Source organism: Lemur catta, chromosome 2, assembly GCF_020740605.2.
Source record: "Lemur catta isolate mLemCat1 chromosome 2, mLemCat1.pri, whole genome shotgun sequence".
Lineage (NCBI taxonomy): Eukaryota > Metazoa > Chordata > Mammalia > Primates > Lemuridae > Lemur > Lemur catta.
Window position 1 is genome coordinate 51,444,220 of NC_059129.1, and position 18,457 is coordinate 51,462,676.

At 38.5% G+C, this 18,457-nt stretch overlaps 1 protein-coding gene across 4 annotated transcripts in view; it reads left to right on the plus strand.

Annotated features, from left to right (window-relative positions):
• The window catches only part of UBR2 (ubiquitin protein ligase E3 component n-recognin 2), a 105,948-nt gene that overhangs the window by 86,366 nt on the left and 1,125 nt on the right, over nt 1–18,457 (plus strand). For all 4 annotated transcript variants that reach the window (XM_045541951.1, XM_045541950.1, XM_045541952.1 and 1 more), the window contains 12 exons: nt 1,421–1,569; nt 1,965–2,020; nt 5,838–5,934; nt 6,164–6,231; nt 7,485–7,620; nt 8,280–8,370; nt 10,115–10,245; nt 11,294–11,402; nt 12,244–12,300; nt 14,392–14,469; nt 15,343–15,513; nt 17,963–18,064. In XM_045541951.1, the coding sequence (XP_045397907.1) occupies nt 1,421–1,569; nt 1,965–2,020; nt 5,838–5,934; nt 6,164–6,231; nt 7,485–7,620; nt 8,280–8,370; nt 10,115–10,245; nt 11,294–11,402; nt 12,244–12,300; nt 14,392–14,469; nt 15,343–15,513; nt 17,963–18,064 (1,245 nt within the window). The remainder of the gene's footprint in view (nt 1–1,420; nt 1,570–1,964; nt 2,021–5,837; nt 5,935–6,163; nt 6,232–7,484; nt 7,621–8,279; nt 8,371–10,114; nt 10,246–11,293; nt 11,403–12,243; nt 12,301–14,391; nt 14,470–15,342; nt 15,514–17,962; nt 18,065–18,457) is intronic.

An 18,457-nucleotide genomic window follows, 5' to 3' on the forward strand; every position in this document is an offset into this window, starting at 1 on the left:
AGCTGAGACAGAAAGATCACTTGAATCCAAGAGTTTGAGGTTGCAGTGAGCTATGATGATGCCACTGCATTCTGGCCTGGATGACAGAGCAAGACCCTGTCTCAAAATAAATTTTGAAAAAATAATTTTTCATCTAGATTTTGAAGGCATTATTTTACTACCTTCTAACATCCATTGAGAAATTAATGCCATTCTGATTCCTGTTCTTTGTAACTTTTAAAAAAAAAAATTTTATTTTTTTTAGAGACAGGGTCTCACTAAATTGCCCAGGCTGGCGTGGAATTCCTGGGCTCAAGTGATCCTCCTTCCTCAGCCTCCCAAGTAGCTGGGACTACAGGCATGAGCCACTGCACCCAGCTCTTTTGTAACTTTATTACTTCTGAAAACTGTTGAAATCTTCTCTTTATTCTGAAATTTCTCTGTGATATACTTTGGTATATGAATCTTTTTTTCATTCATTTTGCTAGATTTTCAATAAACTCTTTGAATCTGAAGATTCATGTCCTTCAGTGCTAATAATTTTTTATGTTGATTCTTAGATAATTTTTCTTCTTGGATTTTGTTTTTTGAGATGGTACCACTATTAGCTCACTGTTGGCCCTGTTAGACTGATCCTCTAATTTTCTTACAAGTTTTCTGCTTTCTACATTATCTCTATTTTCCCTGAGTTCTTTTTTTCTACTTGTTTGTTTTGACTTATCTCTTTGATGCTTTCCTTAAATGTTTATTGATCTTTGGGTAACTAAGAATAAGGCACTGAGAAGCTCGTTGGGTACTTGGTGGGCAGGTTGGAGCTTGCTGACTGTGAGCATCAGAGTAAGGTGACCAGGACACCACCAGTCTTTTACTTGGGAACCCCTAAATGTCAGTGTATAGAATGACTTTCCCATGAGGATTCTTCACTGGAAAAACTAATCTCTATGGCTGTGATTATACATTGCTGATGTTCTCAAGATGGGAAAGAAGGTCAAGGCTCTCACAGTTTAGTATGTAGACTTTTGCCTACTATTCTGTTTTCAGCCCTGTGCCTCACCCCTGCTAAAGCAAAGAGCATAACTCCTCTCAGGCAGGGATAGTTTGCATATCTCGAATTATCCCTTTGAATACAACTGTCTCTGGGTACATATTAAGTGGTTCAATTTTATTTATTTATTTTGGGGGAGAAAGGGGTGGAGTCTCCATATATTGCACAAGCTGGTCTCAACTTCTGGGCTCAAGTGATCCTCCCGCCTCAGCCTTCCGAGTAGCTGGGACTATAGGTGCATGCCACTGCACCCAGCTAAAGGATTCTACAGGCACAAGTCACTGAGCCCGGCTCAAGTGGTTCAATTTTAATATTCCAAAAAGCTGTTAAGAAATTAAGCCATTTGATTGATATGTATACATTGTTTTGATATTATTTTATAAATGTTCACTTCAGGAACCCTTATTCCGAGAGCATAAAAGAAATGCTAACAACATTTGGAACTGCTACTTACAAGGTGGGACTAAAGGTTCATCCCAATGAAGATGATCCCCGTGTGCCCATAATGTGTTGGGGTAGTTGTGCATACACCGTCCAGAGCCTAGGTAAGAGATTTACAGTTGTCCCTCTAGAAGTGAAAAGCATACATTGATATGAATTATGTGTGGAATTTTTTTAAAGGGAATGTTTAACATGGGCAACAACGTGAAGCAATAATAAAAAGACTTAGTATACTAACAAAATACTAGATTGACGGCATATAAATTAACCACAGCCAACAGAGAAATCATTTGGGGGTTAAAGCTTCTTGTCAGTTGAGGAAATGTGTGTTCAGTTTTACTTTTCATACAAAGGTGATTCTTGTGAAATGACTTAAAGATTTCGAAACCTGACAATATTATGCTTTCTGGAGAAAGAAGTATCTTTTTTCCCTTTTTTGAAATTATGCTAAAATCTACAGAACATAAAATCTACCATCTTAACCATTTTTAACTTGCAGAAAGAATTTTGAGTGATGAAGATAAACCATTGTTTGGTCCTTTGCCTTGCAGACTGGTAAGTTCTTGGTTTACTCAATTCATGAAAAGATGGAATGGAAATTAGGTGGTTCTGCCTCTTTTTAAATTTTATAAACCTGAGATAGTCATTTAGCCCTATATTTACTTCTTTCATAGTAAGACCCATTTTCGGTAAGGATATCGAAGAAGTAGTGTTTGTGGTTTGATTTTTTTCATTTCTTTCTCTGTCTCTCTCTTTTTTTTGTTTTTTGTTTTTTAAGAGATAGGGTCTCACTGTGTTGCCCAGGCTGGCCTCTAGGGCTTAAGAGATCCTCCCACCTCAGCCTCCCAAGTACCTGGAACTGTAGGCACATGCCACTGCACCCTGCTTAATTTTTCTTTTAAATAGACTTCAGGAAATAACTATACCTCTCATTTTATCCAGAACTCTTGGTTAAGCACTTGAAAAGATGGAAAAAAACTAAAAACAGAGCGCTTGTCCTTGAATTTTTAATGTTGCAGTTGGAAATATAAAAAACAAACATTTGACCACTTTTTAAAAGCAACATGTAAATAAATACAAGTTTATGTCAAACTAAGTACATTTAATGCCTAGGAAAATGAGGAAGGCGCATACAGTCAAGGCTTGCTAATTTTTACTGTGTAGCTAGTGTCTGTCAGTATCATCCACCACCTGTTCAAGCTTTCAGTCATAAAAGTGACTTTGAGAGTAAAATCATAGAATTTTATTCATGTAGAATTACCTGGGAAGTTTTTCTAAAATGCTCAGGCCCTACTACAGGTCACTTAATTCAGTGTTTCTAGAGATGGGCCTCAGGCATTAATATTTTATAAAAGCTTCCCAGGAGCCAATATTGAGAATCACTGATCTAAGCACCTAAGAAACAAAAACCAGTATAAAAAATAGTTTACATGTGATCACTTATCACCTACTTTGCTGACTTTTGTTTTTATTGCAAACACCTAGAGGCTCGGGACCCTTTTCTATTGTTTCAGGAATATAGATTCTATATCAGAGGTTCTTTGCTGGGAGTTGTACATTACAATCCTTCATGGAGCTTTTTAAAAATACAGATACCTGGGGCCCCTTCGGACTTAGTGCACTGAATATCTAAGAGTAGGGCTTGAATTGTATCTTTATAGTAAATCAGTAGAGTGCTGATTCACATCAGTCTTGACTGTGACATTAATACGTGACTATCAGATCAGTGCTGACTAGGATATTTTGAAAGTAAATGAGAGTTGATAAGTATGTAGCTATTGGGGTGAACTACATCTAATTTCTTGACTCCACTCTTAAAATTTATGTACATCCCCTGACTTTTCTCTCCTATATCAGAGGATAAGGGGCCCCGGGTAAAGCTGGGTTTAGACTTTCCCCTATTATCTGGAATTCCTCTCCTCCATCAGGTGTGCCTTCTCTTCCCTCCTTCTCTCCTGACTCCCTCTGTGGACAAGTGTGCTCAATTTTCCCTCCTTTTATTCTTGCCCTCAGTGTTATCTTCCTTCAGTCTAGTACCCTAGCTTTCCTTCCCTTTTTTGACCAAGCTGTTTTAAAGCATATTTAATTTTAATTAACAGATAATCCATGTGGTATAAATACAGATTTTTTAAAAAGAAATAGCACCTGCAGTTTTTAATTTCATATTCTTCCAGAGAGAATGTATGTATGTTTTGTTTTGTTTTTTGGTTTTTTGAGACAGTATCTTAATCTGTTGTCTAGTTAGAGAGCAGTGACATCATAGCTTACTGCATCCTCAAACTCCTGGGCTCAAGCCATCCTCCCACCTCAGCCTCCCCGAGTAGCTGGGACTATAGGCGTGCTCCACCACACCTGGCTAATTTTTCTATTTTTTGTAGAGACGGGGTCTCACTATGTTGTTCAGGCTGGTCTGAAACTCCTGGCCACAAGAGATCCTCCCACCTCGGCCTCCCAAAGTGCTGAGATTACATGTGTGAGCCACCACGCCTAGCCTGTATGTAATTTTATACACAGCAAAATGTCTTTAAAGAATAATGTATATGCTGGCTCCAGTTTCTTGCTAACCATTTACATTTCAACTCCCTGCAATTTTGCTCAACTCCTGTTACTTTTTCACTTTTAGGAAACAGGTTTCGCCAAGTTCACCAATGCTCTCCTGATTATCATTTTGGGTGGCATTTTTCATCCCTTGTCTATTTGACATCTCTATTTACTTTGTTAACTGCTTTCCTCTGAAACTCATTTTTTCCTTTTGGTTTCAGTGACACTGCTGGCTTTCTTTCCTCCACTCTGGCTGCTCCTTTTCAGTCTGTCTCTCTCCTTCATCCTGTAATTGTTGTTTTAAACCCCCAGAGATCTGCCCATGACCCTCAATCACCTGGCAGTCTTCCCTGGGTCAGCCCCATCTATGTCTCTGATTTAAGTTCTATCCAAATGATCCCCACTTGTGTATCTCCAACCTGACCTATATCTCAGGCCTGGGTCCATTATCTCTTTGCCTGCTTTATGTTTTTCACCTAGACCTCCCAAAAGGCCCTCAGATTCAACAACCCAAATTAATTTTTCTAGCCAGGCACAGTGGCTCACACCTGTAATCCCAGCTACTTGGAAGGCTGAGGCAGGAGGATTGCTTGAGGCCAGGAGTTCTTGACCAGCCTGGGCAACATATTGAGAACAACCCCCACACACACACCTCCATCTCTTTAAAAACAAAAAAAGGTGAAAAAAGCCAGGTATGGTGACATGCACCTGTTGTCCCAGCTACTTGGAAGGCTAAGGTAGAAGGATCGCTTGAGCCCAAGAGTTCAAGGCTGCAGTGAGCTATGATTGCACCACTGCACTCCAGCCTGGGCAACAGAGCAAGACTCCATCTCTTAAAGAAAAAAAAAATTCATTCTTCTTATATCCCCTTTTTTAGTTAACATCTTCACCACTGTTCATCCAGGTGACCAAGGCAGAAAATTAAAGTCCTTTTGGATATGTCGTGTCATTTGCCCTGGGCATTCACATCCACTTGGTCATCAGAGTCTGTTGAATCTTTTCCATTCCTACTTCTATTTGTTTGGTTCAGCCCATGTCATTTCTTGCCTGTATTAGAGGAATTCCTCCAAAATACAGTCCTGATCATGCTTCTTTTACAAACTTCTTTTTTCTATTTTTTTTTTTTGAGACAGAGTCTCACTCTGTTGCCCAGCCTAGAGTGCTGTGGCATCAGCCTAGCTCACAGCAACCTCAAAGTCCTGGACTTAAACAATCCTTCTGCCTGAGCCTCCCGAGCAGCTGGGACTACAGGCGTGCACCACCATGCCCGGCTAATTTTTCTATATATTTTTAGCTGTCCAGCTAATTTCTTTCTATTTTTAGTGGAGATGGGGTCTCGCTCTTGCTCAGGCTGGTCTTGAACTCCTAACCTCGAGCTATCCTCCCGCCTCAGCCTTCCAGAGTGCTAGGATTACAGGCGTGAGCCACAACACCTGGCCTTGATTTCATCTTCTTGCATATAGTTTCCCCAATATTTGGAGCATTTCCTACGTGTTAGGTTATCTCTTTAGAATACATATAAAGAAATACTGCATCAGCTTCTTGAGAGTGTCTGTTGCTTACTATCTGTCTGATGCCCATATTCTTTTCCGGAGAACCAGCAACATTATAGCAAGGCGATAACTTCCGCTTACTCAGCATACAATTAGATATTTCCCATTCCATTTGTTATTTGTTAGAGACATGTCAGTAAGATGTCATAGATTCGGTTCCATACCATCTAGAGAGATTTCGTTGTACATCCAGCTGTGTTTTGAACTAGCACTCCTTAAGAAAAGAGCTACTTCATATGTTGGCTTCTTTGTTAATTGTTTCAATTTTTTTATTTCAGGATGACTGTCTTCGATCACTAACAAGATTTGCGGCAGCACATTGGACAGTGGTGTCACTTTCAGTGGTGCAGCGACACTTTTGTAAACTTTTTGCATGTGAGTATAATGCATTTACAATATATGTTATGGTAATTTCTCATCTGAAGTTATTTTTAATGGTACAACTTCTCTCAATTATGAATTAATATTTAGTAGTACTGGTTTTCTTATGTATAAACTTTAGCTTATAAATTTATATCTTGCAAAAAGATTAAACTAGATCATATGCATTTTAAGTTATGTTGGCATATGAAATGTGCTAATGTATTTTTCTCTAAATCTTTAGCATTGGTGCCTAATGACAGCTATGAAGACCTTCCATGCATATTGGATATTGACATGTTTCATTTATTGGTGAGTTTTTGCAGTTTGTTTGGAGTTCTCTTTATTGTACTACATAACTTTACCTTAGATTTGGTGAGTAGCAAAGAGACAGACGGGAGGAGTTAATCATATAATACTATTCTTGCCATTTTGAATATAATTCTTTTATGAGTAACCTCAAAAAGAAAATATTAAGGAACCTAGTTGAGAAACTTGACCTGGGTTGTCTAGACATTCTCCATCTCTTAGTTTGCTTTGTGACTGAGGTCAGTAATTTAACTTCTCTGTGCCTTTAATCTATAAAGAGATTAAAAAAAAAAAATAACACCAGCAACATAATGGCTGTTGGTGGCCCATACAGTGCTTGTGTGCATTTTAGAAAATCTGGGCACTTACAGCCCTGTGGTCACATTACTTAGAAGCAAACAGCCCTTTTTATGATTTAGGGAAAGGTACCTCTTCTGAGCAGGTGCAGTCTGGTGCCAGGACACAGCTAGTAAACAGTAGGTGTTCTTAACAAAAAAGCCAAATTTCAGCTCCACCTCAGCTAGGTCCCCTTGTACGGAATACAGAGTACCACCACACCCCACAGCCCCAATGCTGAACCTAAGAGTCTGTACCTTTAAGTTGGTTAGTACCTACTTCATATGGTTGTGTCAGAACTCAATGGGTTAATCCATGTTAAGAGCTTAGAGCAATATATCCCTAATAAAGTTCAGCTATTCTTATTGCTACCACTGAAACCACCACCATTTGCACCACCATACAGGCAGCAAGAGGCTAACAAAGAGCTAGCACTTATTTCATACTTGCTGGCTTTCACTCGGGCTTGCTGAGTCCTTACATCCCTACTAATGAGGCATTCGAAACGCATAGATGTTATCTCTAGGTTACCAGCAGGGAAACTGGAGCTCAGAAATGTTACCTTGTCTAAGGAAGCTCATAAGAGGAGGAGCTGGGATTCATATCTAGATCTTTGTAGGTCCAAAACCTAAGTTTTTTCAACTGTTTACTCCCTGGAAAGATTTCAAGTGTTATTTTTATTATTACTAACAATAAGCTATGTATAAGATAAATGAAATGATAGTGCCAATCGAGACCCCTTTAACTCTCAATTCATTTCATTTAGCCAATCCTAGTGGATTTTCTAATATGTATATCCTTTAAGAACAAAGATTTCTTAAAGGGAGGGATTGAGCTCAGGAAGGACCATGGTAAGAAAATGGAAATGTGTTTTGCTATGAAAGAGGCAATCTTTCTGATGTTGTGTACTTGGTGTCTAGGTGGGCTTGGTGCTTGCTTTCCCTGCGTTGCAGTGTCAGGATTTTTCAGGGATCAGCCTTGCCACTGGAGACCTTCACATTTTCCATCTGGTTACTATGGCACACATCGTACAAATCTTACTTACCTCATGTACAGGTAACTCTTGCCTGTTTGTCAGCTTCTTAAAGGAAGTACTTGAGTTTTCTCAGTTTTAAAAAAAAAAAAGCATTTGGGAAAAAGTATTTGGGAGCATACATTCAGGGCAACTTGAATCTGTGCTCCCAGGATTAAAAACAAAAGGTATTTGGATGAGAGTAATACATGAATTATAATTAGGTTTGCTTTTTCTGTTTATCCTCATGTGAAAAGTTTTGAAACAAATTTCTTTCTCTTATTAAAATTCCCTAGAAATGTGAATGTTTTTACTTGTTTGTATTTCGTAAGTTCAGTAATATTTGAGAAGCATAGTAGTTAAGCCACTTAGAATTTTATGTTTTACACTGTCAGTTTTGTTTTAACTTAATGCCCTTGTGAGTTCATCAGTTTTACATTCGAACTTCCTGTTTTTCAAACATTTTAAGACAATATATTTAGCTGAGTTTACTCACAACATGCCAGCTGCTTCCTTGGGCTGGTGGAGATCAATACTCTGCTCACACTGGAAGAATTAAAATTCTGTATGTTTTGTGGGACTATTTCATGTTATATATGACTGTATGAATATATTTATATTTGCATCCTTAAGTGATATGGTCATCAATCCTTTTGCTACTTAATTGGAAAATACAGAGTACTAATATTTCCTTATCTTTCAGAAGAGAATGGCATGGATCAAGAAAATTCCACTACTGAGGAAGAACTAGCAGTTCTCGCTTTGTATAAAACACTTCGCCAGTATACAGGAAGGTGAGACTCATCTTTCCACCATAAGCGTTTCCCCAAATATTAGTAGGTGATGGCATGAGAAAGGAATTCATTTGCTAATTAGGAGAAATTGCTGTCTGTTGACATTGACGTGTTTAAAAAAAAAGACAAGGGAGTGATCTTCAGGACTTCTCAGCTATTCATATGCTAATATAATCGGACGTCTCTGAGAGAAGGTGATAGTATGCAGATCTTCCCACATTTACTTGGCCTTGGAACCCTTCATTTGCTCAAAGGATCTGGCACAAACTGGTGGATAGATGGAATGAACTTTGGAAAGTTGCTATTCTAAAACACATGTTGTCTCATTAGGAATTAAAAAACACAAATTCAATTGGCATAATATGTTTGTTTTTAAGATAATATCCAGGGGTGGCAGGAGTGAAGTGAAATTATTAGAACTTAATATAGTGTTTGAGGCATTGTGATTTGCTACAAATAGTTACACTTAGCTTTTTAACAGTATTTGTCAAGAACCTATAAAAATGTCTGCCCTTTGACTAAATCATCCCATTTCTGAGAATCCACACTAACAAAATAATCTAACATATAGAAAAACCTATAGGCATATAAAGATGTATACTCTGATATTATTTAATATTAGCAAACAATTGAAAGTAATCTAAGTGTTTGCAGGAGAATAGTTTGGCATTAAGCTATGATTGATTTGTCCTAAAATATTATAAATCTGTTAAAAATTATGCCTTATAGGAGCCAGGTGTGTTGGTGCACAGCTGTAGTCTCAACTACTCAGAAGTCTGGGGTGGGAGGATCACTTGAGCCTAGGAGTTCAAATCCAGCCTGGGCAACATAGTGAGACCCTGTCTCAAAAAAAAAAAATACCAAAAAAGGTTGGGCACGGTGGTTCATGCCTATAATCCTAGTTCACTGGGAGGCTGAGGTGGGAGAATCACTTGAGCTCAAGCGTTCAAGACCAGCCTGAGCAAGAGTGAGACCCTGTCTTTGGTATAAAAAATATATATATAGAAAAAATGAGCCAGGCATGGTGGCACATACCTCTAGTCCCAGCTACTTAGGAGGCTGAGGCAGGAGGATTGCTTGATCCCAGGAGTTTGAGGTTGCTGTGAGCTATGATGACGCCACTGCACTCTGGCTAGGGTGACAGAGCAAGACTCTGTCTCAAAAAACAAAACAAAATTATGGCTTATAATGTTCTGGAAAACATGTTAATTTTAAATTTCATTATTATAGTTATAACTGTATGAGACAAATTAGCTTGAAAATAGTTCTCCGGAATCATACCTGCCAGTGGTATAAGGCACAGGAATAGTGGGTGGTTTTTCATTTTCCAAATTTTCTCTTTAAGTGTCTGTTACTTTTATAAATTTTAATAACAACCTTGGAAGCTATATCACTCCTTATACCTGACATCCTGTGTAATCAGGGCTACCACTAGCCTGTTAACACACTCCTTTTTTTTTAAAAGATAGGGTCTCACTGTGTTGCCCAAGCTGGAATGTAGTGGCTAGAGTCACACGTGCAGTTGTGGTAGTGCATTACAGCCTCAGACTCCTTCTGGCCACAGCAGTCCTTCTGCTTCAGCCTCCTAAATAGCTGGAACTACAGGTGCCACACCCAGCTCAATCCACTCCTTTTACACATATGTGCCATCAGTTTTAAATGGCAGTCATCCCTGTTTTCATACTGTGCCTATAACTACAGTTAACTTTTTTTATTAGATTTCCTAATCTTTTTCTCTTTTCAGTGCCTTGAAAGGAATGCCCTCTGGCTGGCATCTATGGAGCAGTGTCAGAGCTGGAATCATGCCTTTCCTGAAGTGTTCTGCTTTGTTTTTTCATTACTTAAATGGAGTTCCTTCCCCACCTGACATTCAAGGTAATTTCTGATTTCTTGCAAAATGTAGGAAATGTTTGTGGTCTTTTATTCCAACAAATATAAAGGTGAATTGCAAAATGAAACTGACTCAAAGTTTAGAGCATAGCTAATTGACTGTGGTGATGTACACTGTGCATGTTTATAGAATTAAAATGCATGTTTATGTAAATATGTACTTTTATTTGTATCTTAAACTTTGGTGTAAATGTTTTTATACTTGCAAAGCACTTCTCCCATAAAGATCCTAGTTTTGCTTTCAGTTGTTAAAATGTCCAATTATGTATTATTCATAAACTGGCTTCCTCAAATTTTATAAAGTGAAAACTGACAATTTCAAGTGATCTTTAACTTGAAATATATATGGCCTTAAAATTCAGAATACCCATAATTGCACATAAGCCTAATTTTAATGTGGGAATTGATTTGCTGTTTCACTGTTGTTTTCCATGTTCTGTTTTAATTCAAAATTTCAAAAAGGTGTTGTAAAGGTGGACTTGATTGTACCTCTGCATTCTCACAGTGCCTGGCACCGCCCATAGGATGTCTACATATAATGCCACTGTCTATTAGTTGACTGGTACCTCCATTCAGTTAGTTGCCCAGGTACCACACAGAATAGTTTAGGCTTCCAAATTATTTACAGTGATGATTAAAATTAGTGTTTAAGTCTATCTCTTGTGATAAAGCCATCTTAGATTTCTGTATTGCTTGATAATTTTCCAAAGCACTCATACATTATTTTTATCATTTAATGTTCGTGATAACACTGTGAAATAGATTGAACAGGTAAACTATTTTGCAAATGGTAAAGCTGAGACACCAAGAAATTGTGACCAGTTTGCTGTAGGAGTCACCTGATTCCATTCTATCCATTGTGTCATTTTCCATGAATTCCTTCCACATGCCATTCTGGTAATGTCATACAAGTTATATATGTCGCAAATTTGAACTTTTTCATCATATTTTTTTTAACTCTACTATTCCTTACTCCAATACGAGATGTACTCTTAGTTATATGCATTATTCTTTTCTTCTTCTTCATTTGCAGTTTCTGGAACAAGCCATTTTGAACATTTATGTAGCTATCTTTCTCTACCAAACAACCTCATAAGCCTTTTTCAAGAAAATAGTGAGATAATGAATTTACTGATTGAACGGTAATGATTATACAATTTTCTTTATTGTATTAAAAAGTTCTGTGGAACCAAACTAGTTATCACATACATGGCAAAATTTTCAAATAGTGAGCCTGCTAACACGTGTAATTCAAATTACAGTGATTAGTCTTTTTTAACTAAGAATTTGACTTTTGGGTAAGGTTTTTGCCAAGCTCTAGTGAGTAACGTAAATAGATTTGCATGGAAAGGGAATAGTTGTAGAAATGTTTATTTCCTTACATGAACTTACTTGTTAAGGACTCTATTCCACAGACTTTTAAAGCTGAAAGAAACCTTAAAGGTTATCTAATCCAATGCCTATTTTATATTTGAGAAAACTGAAGTCTGGAGAAATTGACCTGTCAATCATGTCAAGTTAGTTACTGAATTAAGTATATATGGTTGTCCTAACCACAGAATGGGAGAAGATATTTGCAAATCATTTATTTGGTGAGGGAATGTGTATATATCCAGAACTCCTACAACTCAACAATAACAAAAACAAAAACAAAAAATGGGCAAAGGACTTGAATAGGTATTTCTCCAAAGAAGTTATTCAGATGACCAATAGGCATAAGAAAAGATACCCAACATCACTAATCATTGAGAAAACCACAGGATGATACAATTTCACCCATTAGGATAAAATGTTATAAATATTCTTGTGATTTTAAATGTTGCAGGCAAAATACAGTATTTCTGTAGGCTGCTTTTGATGGGGAAATATATTAAGTCAAGAAGATTATTTTTCTCTTAGTGGCTATAGACAGGGAAAAATTCTAATTCTGGCCCTTTAAAAGTAATAGTGTTTTGTGTTTTTCTCCCCCTGTTTACGTTAAAGTTGGTGTCATAACAATGAAGTTAAAAGATATCTAGAAGGTGAAAGAGATGCTATAAGGTAAGTTAAAGATCATCAAAAACTTGATTGGGGGTGAGAGGTAGGGAAGAAGCAGGATGTAAGTGCTGTATTCCTTCAAATCTGACTTCCCCACGCCTTCAGCAATTCCCAATGGTAGGACATCTTGCCTTCATACTTTCTTCTTAATCTAATGATGAGAGTTTGTAAAATTAAGAATGATGAACATAAATATACTACATTATTCTTGGCAGAGGAAGCAAATAACAAAATTATTATATATTGGAATATTTGCTTTAAAAAAATGTATGTTCTTTTCCTAGGTTTTTCTTAGCTCTATTTTTTTCCTATCTTTTACTGTGCAAAATTTCAAACTATCCAAAAGTTTAAAGAATAGTATAATGAGGTTCCACATACTTGTTACCCACGTGCAGTAATTATCAAATCATGGCCATTTTTATATTTATTTTTTCTTCATTCGTTTTTACATTGGTTCTGGTTCTGTAGTAAAGTATGCTCTACTGGATGATAGCGAATGCATTTCAACTGTTCATACAGTTTCTGTATCTCTGATTCAGAATCTGAGCCCAAAATTTGAAATGGTACATAATCAGAAATTTTTTGAGCACCAACATGGTGCACAAAGGAAATGCTCATTGAAACATTTTGGATTTCGGAGTTTCAGCTTAGGGATGCTGAACCAATAATGCAAATATTCCAAACTCCGAAAAATCCAAAATCCAAAGCACTTGTAGTCCCAAGCATTTCAGATAAGGGATAGTCAACCTGTATCTACTTGATTCTGCTAAATACATCATCCATAAAAATCAGAAGACTAAAAGAGATTATCTGTTCTATTTGTGTACTTTAACATCCAGAAATAATAACACCTCCATTTTATTAGGTTGAAATTCCAGTTTTATAAGTCAAAAATGGATAAATAGTACCAATTTCATATGGTTCAACCCTGCAGTCAAAAAACTCTTAATATATGGAACAGTAGTTCTCAATCTGAAGTATATATTGGAATAACCTTGGAAACTTTTTAAAAATACTCAAAACACTACCTACCATATCTAATTTCTCTGAAGTTGAAGTCCTAACTTGTATATCCCCTCAAAATTCCCCCAAGTGATTCTGTTATGATTAAGAACTACTGTCTAAAGTAATTCCCCCCCCCCCCCCAGTTTAAGTTTGCAGAAGATAAGGTCGTGAAAGGCCACACCGTGTTGCCTGTGCTGGGCAGGTGTGTGTACTGAGAGTGGGGCCTCAAATACTGGTTGGATTTGGATCTATAATAAATTGTCTGAATTAACTTGAACCATAGAATCGACACGGCCTGGTATCTTTCTGATTTAAAGAAAATATATCTATTCTTTACTGCATCTCTCTTCCAACTCATTAGCCTTAAGATCACCCTAATAAGCATATCCCTTTACTGTCTTCTAAATTCTGTGGTTGGACTCTCCATTAATATATTGTTTTTATCTGGGAGTGAATATCTTTTGCCTCTCCCCTTTTTCTCACAGCTACCAAACTTTCAGTTAAATGGAGCAGTTATTAAGTACCATCACTACTGTCTTGATCATTTATTCTGAGCTCTCCAAGTAAAAATGTGAGCCCTAAGACACTGTGTCATTTATGAAAGCATCTTTAATTTCTTACTCCAATTTCTTTTCTTTCTTTTTTTTTTTTTTTCTTTTTTGTTAAGACAGAGTCTCACTGTGTCACCCAGGCTATAGCCTGGTGTCATCATAGCTCACAGCAGCCTCAAACTCCTGGGCTCAAGTGATCCTCCTGCCTCAGCCTCCTAAGTAGCTGGGACTACAAGTATGTGCTACCATGCCCAGCTAATTTTTCTGTTTGTAGTAGAGATGGGGTCTCACTGTTGCTCAGGCTGGTCTTGAACTCCTAAGCTCAAGTGATCCTCCCACCTCAGCTTCCCAGAGTGCTAGGATTACAGGGGTGAGCCACCACGCCTGGCCAGTCCAGTTTCTTATACCACTGTGGTAGCACACAATCTCTCAGATTCAGTCTCCTTTTATTTGTTTTGACTAAACTAAGAGTTACCCTGTCATCATTATAATGTGACCTTATATTAACTGACTTTTTTTAATTTTTACATTTTTTTAGCTATCCAAGAGAATCTAACAAATTAATAGACCTTCCAGAAGATTACAGCAGCCTCATTAATCAAGCATCCAATTTCTCGTAAGTTTTGATATTAGAGCATTGAACATTCCCTGCCACTGGAAACACTTACCTCACTACAAAGAATTTGAGGGATTTTGTTATTGTTCTTGTTTTGTTTGGATAGGGAAGTCATAACATCAGCAGTACTACATACTACCTAACTTGTAAAAGGATCATTCCACCATGTATCAGAATAAGATACAGAATAAGGATGGTAGTGGGCAAATTTGAGTCATAAAAGGTTATCTAAATATTAATAATAATTGTACTTTAATAAGAACTTGGCGTACAAGCAGCACAGAGAATTAATACGGTAGTGTAAGAACTTAAACATTACTTAGACTGTTGAAGCCCTCCGGCTATCTCTGTTGCCTCCTCTTCCTTCCATCCCCTGCAGATACCTACTGTTCTAAGTAGAGTATTAAGCATTCCTATGCATTAACTACATAGGTTTATATTCCTAAGCAGTATATATTATTATTTTGTATGTTTTAAGCTTTATTTGAATGATATTGTACTATACCTATTCTACAGTTTTTTTCATTCAGCATTGTTGCTAAAATTTATTTAGGTTGACATAAATAACTGTTGATTTTCACTGCTCTATAATATTCCATTATATGATAATAGCACTATTTATTCATCTTTTTCTCCTATTGATGATTTTATCTTTTCCCTAATTTTTGATTGTTTCCAGTACATGGTTTTTGTGTATATGTGTGAATTGTTCCTTATTCCCTCTTCTAGGAATAAATTTGCTTATACCATAGGATATATGCTTCTTTGGCTCTTCTTGATATCGGAAAATTCTTTTCCAGGGGTATTTTTTACCCTCAGCTCTTTAGCCACTCCTTTTTGGAGCAATGACATGTGATTTTTTTTCCTGTGGAGGTGCCCCAAATCAGGTGGAGATAAAAGCAGAGCCCCGACTCTGTGCCTTGTGTGTGGGACCCTGCTGTGCTCCCAGAGCTACTGCTGCCAGACTGAACTGGAAGGGGAGGACGTGGGAGCCTGCACAGCTCACACCTATTCCTGCGGCTCCGGGGCAGGCATCTTCCTGAGGTAAGGACCTGCAGGGGGCTTTTTAGCCTTGGCTCTGCCTCGGTATATGCCTTTTGGGGGGATAGCACAAGAAATTACTACATTGCAGAGAAATTTGAGACCGCTGTTGTCCTGTGTTTTATTCGTTTGAGAAACACAAGGATCCTTGTCTCCTTACATCTCACATTTGATTCATGCCAGCTCTGCTTTTGTTCTTCCATCATCACCATTCCCACTCCTCCTCCCCCCACCGCAGGTGACAGTTAAGTTCTACTTTCTCTTTTTTTTTTTTTTTTTTTTTGAGACAGAGTCTCACTCTGTTGCCCGGGCTAGAGTGCCATGGCGTCAGCCTAGCTCACAGCAACCTCAAACTCCTGGGCTTAAGCGATCCTCCTGCCTCAGCCTCCCGAGTAGCTGGGACTACAGGCATGCGCCACCATGCCCGGCTAATTTTTTCTATATATATTTTTAGTTGTCCAGATAATTTTTATTTCTATTTTTAGTAGAGATGGGGTCTCGCTCTTGCTGAGGCTGGTCTCGAACTCCTGACCTTGAGCGATCCACCCGCCTCGGCCTCCCAGAGGGCTAGGATTACAGGCGTGAGCCACCGCGCCCGGCCTACTTTCTTCGTTTCTCCCTCTGACATGAAACTTCCGGTTTTTCCTGATTTTCCTGAACACCTCCAGTCAGTACTCTGTTGTGTCCTAGTGGCTTTTGGATTTTACCTCCATTCATACATATCACAGCTGGCGTATGTAGTTGTGTTCATTCAACAACATACAACACTTAGTGACTACTATGCACTAGACATCGAGAATACAATAGTCAACAAAGCAGACAAGAATCTCTGCCCTCATGAATGGAGCTCGTTTTCTAATGAGAGAGCAAGAATAAACAAGACCGATAAGAATTTAGTTAGTGGGCTGGGCATGGTGACTCATACCTGTAATCCAGCAGTTTGGGAGGCCAAGGTGGGAGGGTTGCTTGAGGTCAGAAATTCATGACCAGCCTGAGCAAGATCGAGACCCCCATCTCGACAAAAAACAGAAAAATTAGCCGAGCACGTAGTGGCATATGCCTGTAGTCCCAGCTACTCAGGAGGCTGAGACAGGAGGATCACTTGAGCCCAGAAGTTGGAGGTTGCAGTGAGCTATGATGATGCCACGGCACTCTAGCCTGGGCCACAGAGTGAGACCCTGTCTTTAGAAAAAAAGAAAGAATTTAGATAATGATATATGCTGAGGAGAAAAAGTTAAGCAAGGAGAGGAATATGAAATGGCAGCTGGAGAATTTTAGATAGTGGAGCAAGGAAGGCTCTCTGAAAACATGACTTTTGAGGAAAGACCTAAAGAAGCAGGGGGGGAACATTCTCGGCAGGGAGCAGCTAGTAGAAAATTGCTGAGGTGGTAATGTGCTGCCTACTGAAGGCAGGGAGGCTGGTGTTGCTGCAGTTCTGTGTGCATGGGAGAGCATTGTGGGGCCTGGTATGTCCTGGAGCTATCTCTCAGTGAGGCGGAAGCCATTTCAGGGTTTGAAGCAGAGAAGTGACAGGAGTTTGAGCTCCTCTGGGGCATAGGCTATATCCACATCTTAGTCATCTTAGTATCCCCCCAGCACCTTGACAATTTCTTTGTCAACGTTTCTTGACAAATATTTGTTGAATTGGGCTGAATTACTAATACCAGAAAAAGTCAGGCCCATCTCTCAAAGGGATCAGGGGACACATTGTTAAATAGCCGTTGGGAGAAATGTAAGAGTAGCATTTTCCCTTGCCTAGCATGTTTCCAAATTCTTCTGGTCCTGTACAAAGTGTGTCGCCTTGTGTCTCAAATCAACCTAATTCATAATGTTTGTGCACAATTTTTTTAATGAATAATTTCCTTCTAATAGTGGTTAAAATATCAGTACCAGTTTTATATTTTCAAGTTAACTATCCTTCTCACACTTAACAGTTCTTTTTTGTCTTGTTTTTTGTTTCAATAGATTGAATAGATTTACGGGGTACAAGTGGTTTTTTGTTACATGGATGAATTGTATAGTGGTGAAGGCAGGGCTTTTAGGGTACCAGTCACCCCAAATAATACACATCATACTCAATAGGTAGTTTTTGATCCCTCCCACCCTTAACAACTTTTTAAATTCTACTATTACTTGAGCTGTCAACTCCTAATCCTAGGTCTTCCTCCCCCTCACTATGTTGATTTGTAATATGATCATTATTGATTACAATCATTTTAGTTATTTTGAAAACTTAGGCAGATGGGTTGAGACTTTTTAGTATCTCTTTGCTGTAAATGTTGTTTCTTCTCTTTCAACATTGGGATTGTTTATTTTCATAAGACTTCATTCCCTTATTCTGGGAAAAGTTTTCTTAAAAAATAAAAAAATAAGACTTCATTCCATTTGGAAGTGAAACCAAACCTCAGTTACTAATGTGTAAATGTAAAATGTACGAATGATCTCTCTACAGAGTACGGGAATGTCAAGTGCTATTTTTAGCCGGCAAAACCAAAGGCTGTTTTTATTCTCCTCCTTACCTTGATGACTATGGGGAAACTGACCAGGGACTCAGGTAAGGGCCCGTCCCGGGGGGCTGGGCTGGCTGACTCTGGGCCTTCAGAGCCCTTGGGTACGTGGTAAACGCGGTGAGCCGTGTGGTCCCGAGGGCAACCCTGCTGACACCCAGGGGACTCAGGTGGTTCTGGCACAGGTGGCTGTGTTATCTGTGGACTCTTTTCCAAGGAAGGGACCCTAGCTGCTCAGTTTGGTGTTCTTTTCCCAGCCTTCAGAGTGCCGTGCGGAGCATCAGGATAGGTAAGGGGAAAGAGTAGGACACAGTGCAGCTTCATTCCATTTATCACTCAGAGATCTGTTTGAATTGCCATGTGACATCCACAGCGTCAGAGCACTATAAGGATGGCCTGTTCTAACTTGCGTGGCTTCGTATGGGGGAGACCCAGCGTTC